This window comes from Alosa sapidissima, chromosome 7, assembly GCF_018492685.1.
Source record: "Alosa sapidissima isolate fAloSap1 chromosome 7, fAloSap1.pri, whole genome shotgun sequence".
In the NCBI taxonomy this organism is placed as follows: Eukaryota; Metazoa; Chordata; class Actinopteri; order Clupeiformes; family Clupeidae; genus Alosa; species Alosa sapidissima.
This window is the reverse complement of record NC_055963.1, coordinates 16,883,960-16,905,051: the sequence shown is the minus strand read 5'-3', so window position 1 is coordinate 16,905,051 and position 21,092 is coordinate 16,883,960. Positions and strand designations below refer to the sequence as shown.

The window sequence follows — 21,092 nt, the reverse complement described above, 5'->3', positions numbered from 1 at the left end:
AGATGAAGGGTGGGGGCTTCACTATGGGAATAACAGCAGGGGGACTGCTAAAAGACATGTCATTTTAGAGAGAGAGAGAGAGAGAGAGAGAGAGAGAGAGAGAGAGAGAGAGAGAGAGAGAGAGAGAGAGAGAATTAAAAGGGAAGAGGGTGAAAAGGGCAATGTGGAAGATGCTCTAGTACGCCAGGAAAGAGGGCTTATCTTGCATAATGGAAACAGAATATTATTGTTCAGAATAAAACAAGATTGTGAAAAGGAAAACAGCTATCGTTATCATTTAAAGAGCTTTCATCACCGAGCCTCTCCTTATCAGAACAGTGTTTGACTCACGACACCCGGTGAACCATAATATGGTGGTACGTACACACACACACACACACACACACACACAAACAGGACCCTAGTGCTGTCAGGGTCAGACATACACAGATACACGCGCGCGCACACACACACACACACACACACCACTTCACTAGGCTTTAATGCTGCGGAGGGGTCAGACTCAGAGCTGCTTACGGGGGTTGTCTACCTGCTGCATTAGGTGACGTTAGGTATAAAGACCCAAAGTGCAAACAAAGGATCTGACGAGCGAGGCCAGTGGAGTCCAGCAGTGCACATAAACAAACACCACAACGCACAAACAAAAACAAACAAACAAACAAACACACGTACAAGGTTCCTGTCCATCTGTTACCCCGCTATTGAGGCATATTAATAGACTGCTGAAGGACCAGGGAGGACCAAAACAAAGGATCTGAGAACAGAAGCACGTGGACATGCTACTGAGAACTGGAATGGAGTTAGTCCCCCCCCCCCACACACACACAAACAAACACAAGATACTACTGAAAGACTGGAGCAGTGAGTGAAACTCAACGGAGGCTGTTTAGCCAAATCTCACCAAAGTCCCCCCAGTTAGGCAGCATATGGCTGGACATCAACCACCACCACTTCCCCTTAACAACATCACAGGGCCCAGATTTACATGACGTGCAAAGTGCAAAGTGAGGCAACAAGCAAATGTCTCATGCACAAACTAAAGCTATTGTGTGGCATCTGGGGACACGGAGTTGCCCCCACCGATGGCTGTGCTTTGTATCTTGCTCATGGTGTTAAATTAGCTAACAGATTTAGCCAACTTCTTAAATTAGCTTCAGTTAGACTTTGCACTTTGCTTGCCATTTAAATCAGGGTCCATTTTTTTCAGCTTTTATTTTTCAGCTCGGCGGTAGTGTCTAACGACACGAGAGTCCAAGTCAAGAGGACTTGGGGAGACAATCAGACCTCAGGCTCAGGTGCTTCTGGAGGTAGATGCGAAGAGCCTTACAGCGCAGGAGACCCTTCAGAGTCACTGGAGGTTTTAGCCTGCAGGATAACAATGCCTCGTACTGATTGGAGGATTAAGAATCTTATCTACCTGGTGCTTAAAAATTATAGTTTTTGATTTCTGAATTTGTATCTTGTTAAGTCTGTGTGTATAAGAGAGTGTGTGTGTGTTAATATGAGACATGAGTGTGAGTCTTATGAGGTATGAAAGTGTGTGCGCGTGCGTGTGAGTGTGTGTGTTTTAATGAGACAAGAGATATGAGTGTGTGCATACCTGCTGGCGAACATGACACGCAGAGAGGAGAATGTTGCTGCATCCTCCTTCAGGGCCTTGAGCTCGTTGCGGAGCTTCACCATGGTCTCAGACACCATGGCCTTCTCCGTCTCGTACTTCGTCTTCAGGTTGTTCAGGGCCAGCTCCGCCGTCTGACCAACAATAGATTTAAAAACATACAAAAAAAACCCTAACAGTTAGCAACTGGCAAATTAAAAGCAAATAACAACTCTGCATACAACAGCATTGCAGCTATGAGCATGGTAAAAACCCCACTCTAAATCAAACACTATAACAAATTCTAATATTATGACTCACAATTAAATAGTTAGCACATGGTTCCTAAATAGAGCATTTTGTTATTGAATGTGGGTGCAGTTCTTTTTAGAAAATGGTCAGAGGAGATGTGCACTTTTAACCCAGGCTTGGACTCCCCTGAGGCAAAACTGCACAGACAAGAAGAGTTAAGCAAACCTGACCTAAATTGCAGCAAGGGAAAAAAAATATAAAAAAAACTTCCTGGGAGTTAATTTCAATGCATCCTCAGGAGAAGATAGAGCAGTTTGAGGAGATTTCAAACTAATCTTGAAGATTATGATTTCATATGCTAATCTCGCCAGTGGTTCATGTTCACGTTTGGTGGAAGGCAGAGATCTGCGATAAGCCTGCCGTGAGAGCCTGCAGAAATGGAAATCTTGTGAGCAGAAGGGCGACCTTATCCCAACGTCACCTCTCTTCCAGGTTTCTCGCATGCCTTCCGCTCATGCTTAGAAGTTTATGTGAGGTCTGGGATTGGGATTGAGCTTCACCTTATACCGTACACCTCTCTCAGGCTTACAGCTTGAGCTGGAGAAACATCACATCACTCTCTCGCTAGCAGGTAAACAGTCTCCCATTCAGTGGGCAAACGGGGGGTGGGGACGAGGTCTCATCCAAGCACCACGCTCTGCCTGATGTCTCATCTAATTACCACGCACTGGTCCATATTAAAGGAGATATGAGGAAGTAAGAGAGAGATATTTTTTTATCATGCATCTCTTATCTCCTGTGCTGCTTCTAAGTTGGTTTGACACACAAATCAAAATGTCTCTGAAGAGCTAAAACATTGGCCTTATCAAAAGGAATGAGGGGTCGGACTAGGCCAAAGGGGAAAAAAGAAAACATAAAATGAAAAGATTACTGATGCTGATGAACCTCCATGTAGAAGTGAGAGAATGAGCCATCTGAGAGCGAGAAAAGAAGCAGGTCACCATGACGCCGTAGGCACCTAGTCAGACCTCCTTCTGATGCTACACTATCTTGAACAGGTCACACACACGCACACGCACACGCACACACACACGCACACACACACGCGCGCACACACGCGCGCACACACACGCACACCAGGAGAATAGTGACTGAAGGAGAGAGACTGGTAGACTGCAAGAGTATGAAAGAGAGAATACAAAAGGACAAAAATATCCCCCACGCTGTGGTTACTGAACCGAAAACATAAACTGGCTTCATATTCTGCACGAGGCTGTAGGTCAGCAGTTCAGGCCATTATGATTATTTCAGCGCGCAATTCTAGAGCTAAGGTGCTGCTCATGTAAAGCAGCACGATGAATATGGTTGCCATGCCACTGAGAACTCAAGAGGGTTTTTATCTTGGAAGAATAATTCCAGCCTTAAAATACAAGAGAGCTTTGATTTGAATACACCACCAGAGACACAGCTTAGGTCTTTGGCAGTTTGATAAACAGAAGAGCACGTAAATAACACACCTGGACTTTCCCCCCAAATCTGCAACTCATTGACTTCTGAAAACACTCCCCTCGTGCTCTTGGATCTGCACTACGCTCAGTGAACCACCCCTCCACGCCCCCAGCTAGGCATCCTAACACCATTATTCTCACCTATTTAAAGGGACACCAGGCAAGCCTGATGCTTTTTCTCTACGAAACTCCCCCTCGCTCGGTCTGAAGCTCTTTTCCTTTTCTTTGCATCTTCCGTCAAGGGTTTTCGCTGCTTCTTCGGCTCTGCCATTATACACACGTTTGCAACAATCTCTAGCGTTTCGTTAGCCTGCCTCTGTGCTGTAAACTGATCCTGCTTCGGTCGGCGGGTAGGATACACCGAACTTGCAATTGGGATATTCTTCCTACAGGCAGTAGGGGCGGGCGAGAGAGCCTTCATTCGCCTTGTAATGGGTCATTTAACCATATACCGACTTACAAAGATGATTAATTAACACGAAAACATTGCCTGGTGTCCCTTTACAGATGCAGTCAGCGATTGCACAGGGAGTCACGTTTGTTTATGTTTATCTTTACAATTATTAGCAGACACTTTTGTCCAAACCAACATACACCCCTCACTCCCCCACCCCTCCGTTCAGTATTCTCAGACAAAAATCAACACAGGATTTTGTTTTTGTTTGGGGACAGGCTGCCCCCACTTTGTTTGATTCCAGTTTTTCGGAGCCTGGGCTGCCTACAGAAACCGGGTGTTTTACAGTGTACTCACGGTATGGGCAGGTAGTGGATCATGACAATGTGACAAACAAATGTCATTGGCTTGAAATCGCATACGATCACTGACTGCACCTTTAGATAGATAGATACTTTATTGATCCCCAAGGGGAAATTCAAGAACTTGAAGAGCAGATTGTAGGCCTCGCATCTAGAAATGCTTGAGTGGGGTTGTACACTTGGGAAATGAAGAGGGCCAAATCAAGCTCCAGTTTCTCTAGGAATTCTCAAAATGGCCAGTGATGCTGCAGTCCCCTAAATAATTCTGACAAGCTCATTAGGCAGTATACAACATGCTTGCATGTGCCTCTACCAGCTGTTCCGGTTTTGAGAATGTTGGCTTGTCTAGGAATATAGGTCTCTTTTGGGCCTTAAGGGAGACACACAGCATGTTTGTGCAGATCTGTTTGTTGACCATAAGGACCATATAGAGTGAATGTCGAATAGATCTATTAACTTAAGAGTTTGTTAGCCTTGAGGACCATATAGACAATGCATGTACAGATCTCAAGTAAACAGATCAGTCTGTTAACCTTGATAAATGCATAGAGCAAATGTGTGGACCTATAGTGAACTGGCCTGGTTGTTAGCCATGAGAACTGTACAGCGTGTGAGTTTGTGTGTGTGCGTGCGTGCGTGTTGACCTGTTTGTTGGCCTTGAGGACGGTGCGCAGTGTGGCAATCTGCTCTCTCTTGGTGCTCAGCAGGGACTTGAGCTTGAGCACTTCCTCCAGGAGCGCCTCCGTGTCCCGGTCCGCGTCCGAACCCGACGCAGACGGCAACGTGCCCCGCTTCCTGCACAGGTCCACTGCCACCTAACAAAGGCCAAAGGTCAGGGATCAATTTACACAGTGCAGTATATAGCGCACTCACTGACACATGTGCACACACATAGACACACAGTCCATCTCATAAATCTTATACAGACCTTTTCCACACACAGACCAGACATGCGTACAATATTACATAAACAAATATCAGCAATTCAACCATATTCATTCAAATACACACACAACCAACTTCCACAGGATGTCACAAACCATGCAAACTCCTAGATGAGGTGCAGATTTATGTATTAGCTGTAGTATTACAGAGATGCCGCTTTCAGATGAAATACAACAGCGAAAATGAAGTGTTCCCGCCTAAATAAAGCAGCTTATGAGAGATTTCTCTGAATAAGCCCGAATCAGACATGTTCAATTAGGATTACATTTAGGGTAAGCCCGTCATACACTACAGGCCTGCATAAACATGGCTGCACTGAGCTTTAGTGTACACCATGCAACTCTACAGCATGAGGCAATGAGGGAGAACCACACAGGCTGGTCAAAAGAGGCTCTGGGTTATACAGTATTGGAGAGAACATATTTTAAATGTTGGAAGTAACCAATTTATTCAAAGGGAATGACACTCACGTTTTGACTTATGGTACACTGACCCTGAAGGTTAACCTCGTAACATTTGGCAAGGTGACTGATTATGCCTGAACTAGGCGTAAGATGTGACGAGATGACCTTTCCGTTAGAGATCATAGTCATGGTCAGGGGCCGCCTCGTCATCATTTTACAGGACTTTTGACATTAGCAAGTATCTACTTCCTCCCCCATGTCACTGCTCTCAGTGCAACATAAACCTCTGAAGCTCGCCTACAAAAAGGACCCAGAAGCTGCCACCTTTGCATATCTCCATATAAGGAGATCCCGTCACCATCTTTGCCCATATAAGGAGATACAAAGAGGGCAGCTTTGGGTCCTTTTTGTAGGTCCTTTTGTAGGGTCCTTTTATGCAGAGGTTTAGCTAAACACTACCAGGAAATCAAATATTCAAATGCCATGGTCATACGTCTAAAGGAATAGGTACATAAATAAATTATAGCTTTACATTGGTGGTACTATTCACTAACATTCTTAAATGCCAGCGCATCGTTAGTCGCAACTTTTGTGTGAGGCAAGGCCAGTGTCATATTTTAGGCATTTGTCCCCATGCTGACAAATCAATTCCACATCTGTATGATGTGACAGACAGACGGTCAGTTTGGTCTCGGGACTCACCTGCAGGTGTTTGATCTGGCAGCGGATGACGGCCACCAGGTTCCTGACGTTGGTGGGGTCCCTGAAGTCTGGCGTGGGAGACCCCGGGCAGCTCCCGCAGGCAGGGGACGACTCTCCACTCCGCTCGCCTCCTCCTCCGACGGGCTCGTCTCCCAGGCTGCTCCGGCCGTACCCCTCCCCGTTCCTGCGCTTGCGGAGCGGGTGCTGATGCTCTCCTCTCCGCCCGCTGGCCCGGCAGCCGCCGCCGTCGCGGTAGTAGTCGAGGGTGACGCGGCTGGGCGTGAGGTTGTTGCTGACGCACACGTGGTGGTAGAGCGCGGACAACTCCTCGGAGAAGGCCAGCAGCTCCTCCTGCGTGGCGCTCAGGTGTCCCTCCGAGTCGCTGGCCACCCGCCGCGTGGCGCCGATCTCGCGCTCCAGCTGCCCGATGCGCTCCTGGTCCAGCCGGCTGGCGGCGATGCACTGGCGGATCTTGTCGGCCAGCTCCTGGGCCTCTCCGCGCCAGCGCTCCTTCTCCTGCCGGCAGCGGCTCTCTAGGGCGGCCGAGCGCGCCTCCGACGCCTTCAGCTCCTGCCGGAGGCGCGACACCTCCTCGCTGGCCGCCGCCATGCGGCACTCCAGCACCTCCGCGCTCTTGGCGTCCAGCTCGTAGTAGTCGCAGTCCCCACCGCCATCCTCCACCATGCCGTTCTGCCCCAGGCCGTTCTCCTGATGACCCTGCCCGAGTTTGGGCCCCGCCGGCTGGGGAGAGAGTGCAGCCTCTAGCCTCTGGGCCAGCTGGTCCATCTTGGCCTGCTGCTCGTTCAGGGCCTCTTTGGACAGAACCAGCTGCTTCTGGAGGTCCTGCACTGTGCTGGCCAGACTGGCCTTCTCACGCTCCACCTGTTGGTTGAGGACGGCGAGCAAACACACACACACACACACACACACACACACACCCACGGTTAAGACATATACCATGTCATTGATATTGTTTCACATTAGCGTTTCTGAAATTCTGTTGTATAATACACAATACTACATAGATAAAGGGGCTCTTATGATGATTCTTAGTCTTAGAGTCTTAGAGTTCTACAGTCTTAGCCATTTAGATGTCTGTTTGAGCGATCCTTTCATTCATGCATTGGGTAAGTGTTGGGTGATTGGAAACAATGGATTATCAGCTGAACTGTGGCCTTCTGGTATATTACCTTGAAAAGAGGCATAGGTTGAAGTTTTAGCTGGCTCACTGAGTTGTCGTTGGTGGAAATATCAACATTCTGTCTCAAGGTCAGGTGTGTTGTTCCATTCATGCACTGATAAGGCAGAGATAACAGCTCTGGCTTTCCAGAGCTATCAGACACACTAGTCTAGTCTGATAATGGCCAAAACATCCAATCAGTCTTTAGTTCAGTTCAGTTTTTATTTGTCATTGTTACAGGATAACAATGAAATGTTGTTTTCTTACTACAGACACACCAGCTTCCACTTGAGTAAACACACTCCTAAGCCCAGCTGTTGCGTCTGCCTGCCTAGCGAAGAGCATTGTGCATTATTCAAAACCACTGAATTATCCATGACAACCCTCCTGAAGACCAGCCTGTAAAATGGGGAGGGAAGTGGTATTGTACCGTCTGGGCAGCTAAGTGGCATTTTTACAGCCCATAAAACATGCCTCAGGTAGGTCCGGATGTAGGGCTGGGCGATATGGACCAAAACTGATATCCCGATATTTTGGAGCTGATTGGCGATATACGATATCGATACGATATTGATATTTCAAACAGAAAGAGCGAAGTGCTTCATATATTCACTCAACACAACAATTATGACAACACAGCCGGTTTTAATTATATTCATTTCAGACTGCTCTAACAGAGCTGTGCAAAAAGGTGTAAACAATAACATATACCAATAGGCATACAGTTGCTCTGAGGGCTGTGCAAATAACAATATTCGGTCGACCCTGATTGGCAACACAGGCCTACAGCTTTACAATAAAGGTAACACAAAACATAGGCTACCGTTAAAAGCCAATATAATAAACCAATTGGCATACAGATAGAGCTGTGCAAATAAGAAAAAAAGTAGGCTACACAGCACATACCTGTTTGTAAATATTTAACTGCACAAGGAGTAGGGCTGGGCGATATGGACCAAAACTGATATCCCAATATATTTTGGAGCTGATTGGCGATATATATCGATATTTTAAACAGAAAGAGCTAAGTGTTTCGTATTCACTCAAACAGCTTTAATTAGAATGATTTCAGACTGCTCTAACACAGCTGTGCAAAAAAGTGTAACATGGGCCTACAATAGGCATAGGCTACAGTTACTCTGATAAAGCTGTGCAAATAACAAAAGACCAAAAGTTGACCCTGACTGACAACGCAAGCCTACATTGTACTGCACAATGCAATATTTTGGGCACAAAAATATTGAAAAACCTGCAGTTTTGTCACACAATGCAGTTTTTTTACCCGTAAGGGTTTGATAGGCTACATTTGCTTGTCATCTAGGCCCTATGATGGCCTAGACATGTCGCTATCAACAACAAAAATTGTTTTAAACAATTAGGCTACTTAAACAACGTAACTGAGTCACTCATCAAGAGTGTGATAGACGCTATCGTCGTTTTGTATGCGTTCATTTTTGCATGTTCCGGTTCGTAAGAAAAATCACGACTGAATGGGGTTTCAGGAATCATAAAAAATGATGCCCCTAACTGCTCGCGAGTCCCCGCATGCATATCTTCTTAATAAAATCAGCATGTAGGTTGTCTCCCTGAGGACTTTAGATCTGCTACTGTATATCGCTAAACGCAAGCATTCATCAGTGTATTTAAATTAGCTAGGCTATGTACCAAAAATGACATTTTACAGTGAGTCGAAGAGCTGTAAACAGTGTTGTAACTTAAATCTGCGTGTACAAAACCGCTTGGAGCTCCAGTGGAATTTTGATTTCACCACGAGAATTCTCGGTCTAGCCGTTGATGTGCCGACGGAATAGGCATCAGCACCAACCTCTGATCAAGGTAAACAAAATCTGACTCAGTGTCCGTCATGTTTGAAAGTTTGTAGTGCTGCGAGGGAGAACGTGCACACGCAGGGGTGCAGTTGAGCAGAGCTGCGGCTATCTGAATGGTCTGAACACAGAAGAGCAAGTGGCTTTGATAAAATGGCCGATTATTTGACATAATACCGGTATTACGATATTGTCTCAACTACATATCGTTTTCAAAAATATATCAGTCGTAGTCGTAATACCGATATATCGCCCAGCCCTATCCGGATGTGTGCTCCTGGTGGGGTACAGTGTGTGCCTGCCTGCTTGTGTGCAATAGGATGTGGAGAGGGATCAGACAGGACAGGGTGAGTGAGTGTGTCTGTCTCACTGTGCTGAGAGGCATTTTGAATGCAATAGTCTAAGGCATGAGGTTATGTAAATGTAATGCAAATCTGTCTCCTCTGGTGAAAACATTTGTACTTCTCTGGGCCTCTGATAGGGTATGATAAGTGCACCGATCTATTTCTCACCATCAGTAAACTAAGTGTGTGTGGTTCATGAGTAAGCGAGTGAGCGTCCATGCGACTGTGTGCGTGCAAGTGATCGTTTGCCTTCAGTTGTGTTACCTGCAGCAGCTGCTGTTTGAGCTTCTGGCCGTCCGACAGGTGCAACTCGCTGAGCAGGTCGGCCACCAGGCCTGGAGCCGGGGGCCTGAGGAAGGCGTCGCTGCTCCTGGGCGTCGAACTCCTCAGCTGGGCCTTCCCGCTGCCGCTGGTCCCCTTGGACCCGGAGCTCGGCCCGTTATTAAACCCGCTGTCCTGGTCCTCCTCGTCAGCCTTCTCCCCGTCCTCCTCTCTCTTCCCCCCGGTGCTGTCGTGGCTGTCGTCGAGCTGGCCGAGGTGGAGCTCCAGGGGTCCGAGGGAGTCGAAGGGGTTGAGGGCCAGGGCGGAGAGCTCGCGTCGGAGGCAGTTCTTCTGCTCGCGCTCCTCCTTCAGGGCCTCCAGCGCCTCGTCCAGCTGACGCTCCGCGATGGCCCGCAGCCGGCCGGCCTCCTCCAGCTGAGCGCGCAGCTCCTCCTGCTCCTCCTCCTTATGAGAGAGCTCCAGCTTCAGGGCCTCAAACTCAACCTGGAGAGAGAGGGGAGGGGAGGTGATGGTTAGAGACAGTGTGTTAAGTGTGTGTGTGTTTGCATGTTTCCTCCTCTTTAATTCCGGCGATTTTTCACAAAGATGTGGAAGATGTCGAGGTCACTGAGGGCTGTCGTACAAAAAAAAAAAAAAATTGTGATTTCGGAAAAAAAAAAAGGCTCTGGGGGCATGATTATGTTTATGTGTGTGGCCATGATTATGCCCCCAGAGTGTAGCACTGTAGCTGTTAGCTGCAGCAACTTTATCTTGAGTTTTCTTTCTGTACCGACAGTACTCTGAATTCGAGAAACAGAGATCTATGTGGGAAAAAAAAAAAAAAAAAAAAAAAAAAAAAAAAAAATTTCGCTGGAATTCTCCTTTAAGGGAGAGCTCCAGCTTCAGAGCCTCAAACTCAACCACCATGAGAGAGATAGATGTAGGAGGGAGGGAGGTGTGTGTGTGTTTGTTTCACTCCAATAGCCCCCCATCCCAAATTGAGCGAGAGAGATCAAAGTCAAAGTCAAAGTCTGCTTTATTGTCAATTTCTTCACATGTCAAGACATACAAAGAGATAGAAATTACATTTCCCACTATCCCACGGTGGAGACAAGACATATTTTACCAATTAGGTCCACAGATAAACATAACATTCAAGTAAACAATATAAAAAGTAAAAAAATAAGGCGGCACATACAATGAAGAAAATAAGAGCAGCAAAATTTGAGTTGAAAATGTGCAATTGTGCATACAGTAGACAGTCAATATAATAGTGCAAAAATCAGGCCAATAAATGGCTGAGGTAGTTCTGTTTGACCTAAGTATGCAAGTGGCATAGTGGTGCAAGTTATGTAAGAGCAGCAGAAGTGTGTTCAGAAGTGTTTTCAGGACAACAAGTTGCAAAGTGTGCAAGTGTACAAGTGGAGTAGTGCAAGTGGAGTAGTGCAAGGCAGCCATTGTGGGTCCAAAGTCCAGGATGTTATGTAGCTGAGGGTGGAGGGAGGAGAGGGTGGAGAGAGTTCAGCATCCTAACAGCCTGGTGTATGAAGCTGTTGGTGAGTCTGGTGGTGCGGGAGCGCAGGCTTCTGTACCTCTTCCCAGAGGGCAGTTGATCAAACAAATTGTGAGCGGGGTGACTTGGGAGGTGTAAATGTCCTTCAGGAGGGGAGTGAAGCACCAATAATCCTTCCAGCTGTGTTCACTATGCGCTGCAGGGCTTTCTTGTTGTATTCAGTGCAGCTTCCGCCCCACACAGCGATACAGCTGGAGAGGATGCTCTCAATGGTGCCTCGGTAGAATGTGGTCATGATGGCTGGTAGAGCACTTGCTCGCCTGAGTTTCCGCAGGAAGTACAGGCGGCGCTGAGCTTTCTTCGCCAGTGATGCAGTGTTGGTGGTCCAGGAGAGGTCTTCACTGATGTGCACCCCCAGGAATTTGGTGCTGCTCACTCTCTCCACCACAGCACCGTCGATGGTCAGTGGCAGGTGTTGGGTGTGACCTCTCCGGAAGTCAACAACAATCTCCTTGGTCTTGCTGACGTTCAGCAGGAGGTCGTTGTCCCTGCACCACGTGGTCAGAAGGCCGACCTCCAACCTGTATTAAGTCTCGTCGCCTTTGGTGAGGAGACCCACCAGAGTTGTGTAGTCAGCAAATTTCACTATGTGGTTGTTGCTGTAGGAGCAGTGCAGTCATGCGTCAGCAGGGTGAAGAGCAGCGGACTGAGCACGCAGCCTAGAGGGGCCCCCGTGCTCAGTGTGATGCTGCTTGAGATATTATTGCCAACACGTACTACTTGAGGCCTCTGACAGAGCCAGTTGCAGAGGTAGGTACCGAGTCCCAGTTTGTCAAGTTTGCAGATGAGTTGTTGTGGTATTATGGTGTTGAATGCAGAACTGAAGTCTATAAACAGCAATCTCACATAAGAGTCTCTTTTTTCCAGGTGGGTGAGGGCTGGGTGGAGGGCAGAGCAGATTGCATCCTCTGTGGACCGTTTAGCTCGGTATGCAAACTGGAAGGGGTCCAGGGTGAGGGGGAGAATGGATTTGATGTGTGACATGACAAGCCGCTCAAAGCACTTCATGGTGATGGGTGTCAGTGCCACGGGGCGGTAGTCATTGAAGCAGGATGGAGCAGTTTTCTTCGGCACAGGTATGATGGTGGCAGTTTTGAAACATGATGGGACGATGGCTTGCTTCAGGGAAGTGTTAAATTTGTCTGTGAAGACATCCTTAAGCTCCTCAGCGCAGTACTTCAGCGCACGACCTGGGATGTTGTCTGGGCCTGCTGCCTTTCGGGTGTTGATAGCAGCAAGTGTCCTCTTCACGCTGTCGGCAGAGAGGCACAGGGGCTGCTCGTGTGGAGGGGTCTTCTGTGGGCAAGTGCTGTTTTGTGCTTCAAAGCGAGCAAAGAAGCTGTTCAGATTGTTGAGCAGAGGGATGTTGCTCTCACAGCTCTGTGGCGCGGGCTTGTAGTCAGTCATGGCCTGAATGCCCTGCCATAGGCTTTGTGCGTTCCTGCTGTCTTTGAAGTGGGTGGTTATCTTGTGAGTGTATTCCTTTTTTGCTTCCTTGATGCCACGGGACAGGTTGGCTCTCACTGTTCTCATGCCAGCTTCATCCCCAGCTCTGTAGGCTTGTCTCTGGCCCTCAGCAGCCTGAGGACATCCCCTGTCAGCCATGGCTTCCAGTTAGCCCGAGTGATGATGTCTTGTGTGGGTCACATCATCAATGCACTTGGTGATGTAAGAGGTTACAGTGTCTGTATACTCCTCTATGTCTGTCTGGTTGTTGTAAGTGGCTGCCTGCTTAAACATTTTCCAGTCTGTTGTGTCAAAGCAGTCTTGAAGAGCATCAGAGGCTCCCTCAGATAGCGGTTATTGTGTGTTTGTGCGTGAGAAAGAGAGAGAACGAGAGAGGAGAGAGAGTGGGAGATGTGCTAAATTAGAATGTGTGGATGCACGTGTGATCACCACTAATACCATTGTTGTGTATGTGTGTATGTGTGTGTGTGACACGTAGTGGACAGGCACATGCATCTTAAAGCGTATGTGTGAGCCAAGACGCTCATGTTTACATGCTGGACTCTAAATGCCGCGGGCTGGTGTGGATCCCTGGCCAAGCCTTCAGTCAGGTTGATGACCCTAAAGAGGCCTAAGGGAATAAGCTGCAGGCTGTCTGACCCCTGTCATAATCTCCCCAAGACAAGGAACACACAGTGGAGCTACTCCCCCAGAAACTGTTGTCTGTTGTTCACATTTATTTACTATCTAGCTTGCGCAAGTAACAATAAGCCCATTTCACAAGATGTCGCCACTGTGTAAAGTAACTTCCTCTGGAACAGCACAGTCCACAGGAAAGACAGGAACAGGAAGACGTTTTACTCTGCCGATTAAGGCATCATTAACATGGCCACCCGGACACTGTTAAATGGGCTTATTGAAATGGTCTCAGGGAGGACTTTACAAAGCGCAGAGCCAAAACCCCCAAGAGCAGGCAACAATGGGCAGTGACAAGGAAAAAGAACTCAACTGTAAAGGAGAATTCCGGGGATTTTTCACATAGATCTCCGTTTCTCAAGGTCACAGAGTACTGTCTGTACAAAAAACAGCAACAAAAACAATCTCGATTTACAGCAGCCAACAGCTAGAGCTGCCAGGCAGCTACAGTGCTACACTCTGGGGGCATGTTCATGAGCCCCCATGTGCTTGGTAGAACAGATTGTTTTCGGGCTTTTCCCCCCCCCATACAGACAGTACTCGGTGACCTCGAGAAACTATCTATGTGTAAAATCGACGGAATTCTCCTTGAACAGTAATCTTGACCAGAACCAGCTCATAAGGGGGGAACCATCTGCTTAGGGCCGGCCGGGAAGAGGGAGAGGGGGCAGCAGTAGCAGTGGCAGCCTCCGGCCCAGGTCCGGGTCAGATCTGGCCAATAGGAAACAAATGAGTGCTGAATCCATTCCACAGTCATTTTATAATAGGTCTAAGCCTATGGCAACACTACAGACTCCTGGAAAACAGAAAATATGGGCCACACACACAGACACACATGGTATTAGGATTTGTCTATGCATCATCATGTTGACTATGTAGGGCAATATGCTTTAGCATACCTTCCCCAGATGTCATTTGGTCAGTCGTTTAGCCACTGGCCAGCCACAATGCCAGCTAATGCCGTTAGTCAGCTAATCTGGGCGCAATTGGCTGGCTGTTATTGTCTCCTGACCGTGGCTGCTTAAGAAGGGCTATTGTTGAGGATCAGCTGGGGTCATGTCTTTGACAAAGAGGGCGTCTGTGCAGCAGGGAGGGTTGGGAGGGAGAGGGCAGCATGGCACCAGCACGGGAAGGGGAAGGAAAGGCTCGGTCACAAGATGGATGGCCCGGCCCGTGGCACAAAAGCCGCCATTCTTACCACAGAGAGTGACAGAAGGGCCTACCCTGCAACACAACCACAAACCGGCACGGCCACCGGGATGTGCCATGTGCCAACAGTTGGAAACAGGCTCCTAAATTATGAGTCATTACTTAGCGACTTAATGCCCCCTTTAGTTTTACAACTTGCGTGAATTTAGGTCAATATTAATGTACTGTTTCTCTTCATTTATGTTGTGATGTGCATGCTACTATCTAATTCTGTTAGAACAGAGTCTGGTGTGTGTGTGTGTGTGTGTGTGTGTGTGCAGACTTGTTTCTGGAGTGAGATGCTCTACATGTGCATGTCGCCGCACCGGATTCTCCTTTAGAACCAAGACTTGCTCCTGCAGTGCAATGTTCAATGTGCATGTGAGGGGGGGTGCGTTTTTTACCTGGTTCTCCTTTAGAACGGAGACTTGTTTCTGCAGTGAGATGTTCTCCTCCTCCAGCTCGCTGTTATCCTGCAGCTGCTGAAGCTCGCGCACCTTAAACTCCTTCATCTCATCACGCATGTGACCCTTCTCCGCCTCCAAACACTCACATTCCTGACCACACAAACACACACACACACAAACAATACACAAACAAATACATTAATCAATACATGTTTACATAAATATAACATACATGTAGTTATGTGTGAGTGTGCATGCTCTTCACAGTATAAAGCAGCACAGAGGCATGTTCAGCTGGCTCCGATTACTGTTTGGCTAAACTCATGAAACCTCAAAGCCAGTCAAAGCCGGTCCATAAGCCCGCCTTCAAAAACCGGGTAGAAGAAAAGCACAACACAGAGCTACCCTCATGTAATCATTGATGCCACAGACACACAGTGTATGTGCACAACATTACCCACACACACACACACACAGTATGTGCACAACATTACACTTCCTGCTTTCACACACACACAGACACAGATACACACACAAATCCTGATCATGCATGCAGTTATGGTTGGCTGAACACAGTGCGCAGTGCAGTGCAGACGCTAGCTAGCGTGTCTCCAGGCACCAGCTGCTTTTAGATGGGCGCCCTGAGCCCTGGTCAAAGCCAACCGCCCAACTGCCCTCTCATTACCAGAGAGAGTGGCCAAACTGAGCCTCCGCTCTCCGTCCTGCTGCCGCCACTGGCCTCCACATGCTGTCTGGTGGCACACCAGAGCTGATAGAGAACTAGGGTTCCAAGTGGTAACTACAGGGCATTACGTTAAGCAAATATCACCCACTTATAGCCAAACAACAAAGTTAGCTAGCTAGCGCCCTCTTTTTTTATATAACCTATATTTCATTGTTTTCTGACAACCTGTAAAAGACAGGAGGTCAATAACGGCATGATTGATAGCTGACTGGAAGGTCTGAAGGCTAACTAATTTCAGGGCTATTCAAACATACCTGAGCAGCCTGGCATGTTATTACGGTGTTGTAAGACACCTATCGAGCACCTCCATCAGCTCCATTATTCTCTCAGCTGGTCTTAAGCACAATCATACCAGCTGACTGTGAGATTAATAATTAGATTATTAAGGTGTGGGTTTTTCAACCAAGACATACAAGACAGACAACAAACAAATTAATAAATAAAATAAATAAAAAATAAAAATAAAATGAGTCCAATTTCCAACCGGCTGAAAATGTCCTAGGGCAATGATGACTCGCATGAAATTGCGCACAGCTGTGTCTCCACAACTGAAAAATGGTCTTTAGAACATTAATTTTCCAACATGCCCATCACTCCGGTGAGACGGTACACCTTTCAGGGTTAAAGGTCATCCATATGCGTTTGTAATGAGTTGCATAAGAAAAATTAACTAGTAATGAATAGATATGACTGGCATCTGTTGATTGGATACATGGATACTGATTGGTTGTTACCTTTTTGAGCTGTGCTGAGAGCCCGCCCAGCCTTTCGCTCTCTGAGAGCGCATTGGCCAACGTGATGCGGGCCTGCCGAAGCTCCACCTGCAGCTCCTCCATGCGCGTCGCCATGGCAGCCTCCTTGCTGGCTGTCTCCTGAAGCAAAGATTCTTCTCGGCTCTCGCCGTCTGCCGCCGCTCGCTTATGACTGCTCACTGAGTCCGCCAGGGCCTAAACACATAAAACACACACACACACAATCAGTCTTTGGTGTGACCAATTATGTAGCAAAGACCAATCCCTGCCTCATTCTCGTGACTCAGCTTAATGCGTTTATGTTTAGACAAGTGGAGCTGGATACAAGTGTTATGACAGCATAGAACGAGAGGGGGGAAAAAGTGATTTCTTTCCTGCACTTCAAATGGGAGTCATCAGTTTCAAACAAAGTTCCATTTCAAACAAAGTTCCATTTGTGCTAAATCTGGAAATATTTCAGGTTTGATATTTCTGGGAACATTTTTGCTCAACAACGCCTGGTTTCAGTCCCCTTGTACCTCTAATGGGAAAGAATTTGTTTACTTCCCACTGGCTAGTAAACAACAACTGTCTTCAAAGAACACGGCCACTCTGCCCGCCTGAACTGACCAATCCAGGGAGACACTCCAACGCATACATTACCCTCTTTGTGTGACATCACATTCCGGCTACCCAGGCAACCAGAAATTCTGGGGGGCAACCCCACTACTCTGTCTATAGAAAATGGCCGCTCCATAAAAGGAGGCCCTCCCTTCCCAACATAAACAGAAGGCCAACAACTTTCACACAGCCTTGTCACAGTGCTGTGGACACGGACACCAAGCCAACTGGTCTACGAGCCACCAGTCACGGCTCAGTGTGAGGGAGAAGGGGACATCCCTCAGCCTCGGGCATTAGTTTAGGACAAAACAAGGGGACACCTCTCCTGTCCCACACATTAATCATGGGTCCAGAACAAGGCTCTTCATCTGATAGATTGGTCATGGGTGGGGACACAAGAAAGGTCTTGTAGGCCCATATAACATCACAAGACGGCAGGAGAGGGAACAGCATGAAATCTTCCCCAGGAGACATTATTTAAGGAGCAGACAGGGGGAAGTCATTGTTCCTCACTTTAACTCACGGAGGGGACAAGGCCCCTTTGGAGCTGGTGTGAGATTTAGAAAGGGATTCGTCTGGCTTTTGGCTTTACACTCTCTGTAATGCAAAGTGAAGATGACGTAGCAAGAATGCACTGCTCACACTCTGAACACACACACACACACACACACACACACACACACACACACAGAGAGATGTAAGTGGAAATGAGATTTTCCATCAGAGCTTGTTAGCACGAGAGCGGAGAGCTGCCCTACCCATCGGTCTAGTCCTGGATTAGTCCATGGATCTAGTCCATGGATCTTACCTGCCCTGTTGGTCTAATAGTCAGGGATCGATGTTTTTTTTTCCCCCTGCTTTATCTTTTAGACTTGGGCCCAAATCATGAAAACATAGGAAATACTCTTAATTTCAAGTTCCCTGTATAACCCAGGTGGAATTATATACCTAATCTTTAGATCTAATTTAGTGGCCTTCACTAATCACTTTACTTGCCAGCAACTTATTTCCATCAACATTACCTAGCAACTGTTATAAGAGGAATTTTCCAATTGGTTAAGAAAATGGGCAAAGTCCACCCACCCAAGACAGAGTCTGTAGTCTCTACGGTGCCCGCAGGACGCCCGCAAAGCACCTTCTAAATATAGCCAACAAGTTGTCGCAGATCGTGTCCTCCATTGTAATGTTTTTAATACGTACTTTGTTGTAACCTAGTGCAGAACCATTTTTCAATTTTATGTAGCCTTACATTTGTTTTCATTTGTAACATTAACTTAATATTGGTTATACCTTACAAATTGTAGCTAGGTTAAAGGATCTTAACCTGAGATTTAGAATAGGATTCACCTGACTTTTGGCTTTACACTCTCTGGGGCAAGAATGCAATGCTCACAGTCTGACATTTCTGTGTACACACACACACACACACACACACACACACACGCAATTCACCACCCAACAACACCAGATGTACATGATAAAGGGTGCCATGCACCAAGCCAGAGTTGCAAACACACACACACGCGCAATTCACCACCCAACAACACCAGATGTACATGATAAAGGGTGCCATGCACCAAGCCAGAGGTGCAAACACACACACACACGCAATTCACCACCCAACAACACCAGATGTACATGATTAAGGGTGCCATGCACCAAGCCAGAGGTGCAAGTGGAAATGAGATTCTCCCATCAGGGCCTGTTAGCAGGAGAGTGGAGAGTTGCTGCTCTACCCATCGGTCCTGAAATCACAGTAAGGCATTAGCTAGTTGTATGAAGTCTGTGCGCTCCTGCCCAGCTTTCAGGACACACAATAGAGCCCATGTTTAAGGTCAAAGTCTGTTTACTCTGCCCACACGACACAAACCCTCTGTTGGGGTGTAAAGCACATGTTATTTATGTGGGCCTTCGCTCTGCCTGGAAGAGGAACAGTTTATAAACAAACACCTCTCTTCTACCTCTAGGGCAGGAACCAGTTAAACTGGGTCACAGACGACATAGACACACAGACACACACATCGAGGGATGCTTGCTGCAGACAGCTACTTTGGGTCAGTCTGTTAGCAAGAGTGATGCAGCTATTCCAGTAATCTTTCTGTGTGTGTGGGGGCTGTGTGTGTAAATGTGTATGCGAGCATGCGAGCATGAGAGTGTGTGTGTGTGTGTGTGTGTGTGTGTGAACTCTGATGAGGGTAGAGTGCATTAGACTTTCAGAGAACTCCGGAAAAGGAAAGTAATCATCTCTGCCAGTAATGCTGCCTCTGTGTGCGTGTGTGTGTGTGCATGCGCGTATGTGTGTGTGGGCAGTGTCCATCATCAGACCTGGACCACAGGCACACTCTCCCAGCGTCCTGTTCGGAAGGCGTGTGACCTATCTTGAGCATTCCCTCACAAAACAGTACAAATCTGCTGCCGTTTGGCTCTCTCAAGGTCCCCTGCTCAAATTCCGATGACACAGTCAGTGACAGGTGGATGTTTTGGATGCCTGGTAGTCAGTCTGTCCCCAACGCTGCATGAGAGATCTGGAGGGTTCGCTGGTATTCCACTCAAGCAGCCAGACGCCCAGAAGGCAGCCAAGAGATCACAGACTCAGCGCAGGATTTGGGGAGTCATTCCAAGTTGGGGGGTCATCGAGAAGTGATGTACAGTCTGTAATGACTGACAGCTTGCACCTGGGTTAGATGGAACGGTTTCATGCTTGGCATGTATGCTGGGCACCGTCTACTACATTGAAGGGAAGAATCACTTCCTTTGCATACCACAAGATCATAACACATGGTATTTGTGGTAAAACATCTCACGCAATCCTTTAATATCATATAACAGTTAGTCTCTGTTTACATTAGATTTCAAAGAGTTTGTATATGAGTGAGTGTCCAGTAAGAAAGAATGAGTGAGTGTGTGAACGAGAATGAGAGACAGAGACAGAGATGGTGCGACATGTCATATTGAAATGTGCAAAACCAATTACATATTTACATGCCCCATATTAGCACTTTGTAAACATAACTACCAAGTCAGTAAATGCAGCGCCAACATCCTTCTGCAGTTAACCTTCACATGGCATGACTGCTGTGCTGTAGTCTAGAGGACACATATCTGCTGACTGAGCAAAGCATTTCAGTCAGTCGCCCTCCACAACACAAACAAACCAACGGCGGCCCGGGCATGTGCTCACACGGTCCACACGAACCACAGAGAACCCCCCCCCCCCCCCCCCCGCTATATACACATGCACAACCGCTATTCTGCCCTTTAGCTCAGCTACTGTACTATACAAATCATATGCTTGTTGGTCCATTTCAGTTGCAGGTAGCAATATGCAGGAGTGATTAAAGATGGAAAATAGGCAAATTAAGAGATTTTAAAGTTACCTTAACTCTTCGGAAGTGGTGGCTTCAGCATTCTGGCTCTGGCCTAGGGGGAGGGGGGGGCACTACACTAGCTATGCCAGCCCCAAGAGAGTAAGCTACTCATGGGGTCTGTTCAGGCGGTTTTTCCTGACTGACTTCCAGTCTTTGACGAGTTCCACTTCGGTCTACTGGAATCTCTGAGCCTAACAGCTGACTTGTCACAAGAAACAGCTGACCAGACCCTCATAGGCTGTTTGTGTGTAACATTCCACTCAAGCTAAATATAAAAAAAGATGATAGCGGATTCAGAATATTAGCCTATTCTCTTAGAAAGATGGCTCTTATTTCACATACACACACAGGAGCACAAACCCAATTACAGATGAAAAATAACCACACAATAAAATGATATAATCATCTACGTATAATCTGGTTCAAATTAGAACTGAAGACTCAAGTTTTTTGTCTCCCTTGTTATTCTTCAGACTACCCCAGAGTAGATGTGCCTATATACATACATCTTTCCTGTTGGGATTTCTCCGTGTTTGAACGGC

At 47.2% G+C, this 21,092-nt stretch overlaps 1 protein-coding gene across 3 annotated transcripts in view; it reads right to left on the bottom strand.

Moving 5' to 3' along the window:
- zgc:162200 (uncharacterized protein LOC558638 homolog) overlaps window positions 1–21,092 on the bottom strand; it is a 32,964-nt gene that overhangs the window by 6,984 nt on the left and 4,888 nt on the right. For 2 of the 3 annotated variants that reach the window (XM_042097324.1, XM_042097325.1), the window contains exons 3-9: window positions 16,565–16,777; window positions 15,083–15,235; window positions 9,779–10,279; window positions 6,165–7,046; window positions 4,758–4,928; window positions 1,601–1,752; window positions 1,285–1,365 (exon numbers count right to left, since the gene is read on the bottom strand). In XM_042097324.1, coding sequence (XP_041953258.1) covers window positions 1,285–1,365; window positions 1,601–1,752; window positions 4,758–4,928; window positions 6,165–7,046; window positions 9,779–10,279; window positions 15,083–15,235; window positions 16,565–16,777 — 2,153 coding nt within the window. The remainder of the gene's footprint in view (window positions 1–1,284; window positions 1,366–1,600; window positions 1,753–4,757; window positions 4,929–6,164; window positions 7,047–9,778; window positions 10,280–15,082; window positions 15,236–16,564; window positions 16,778–21,092) is intronic. The other variant, XM_042097326.1, reaches the window with a different exon arrangement.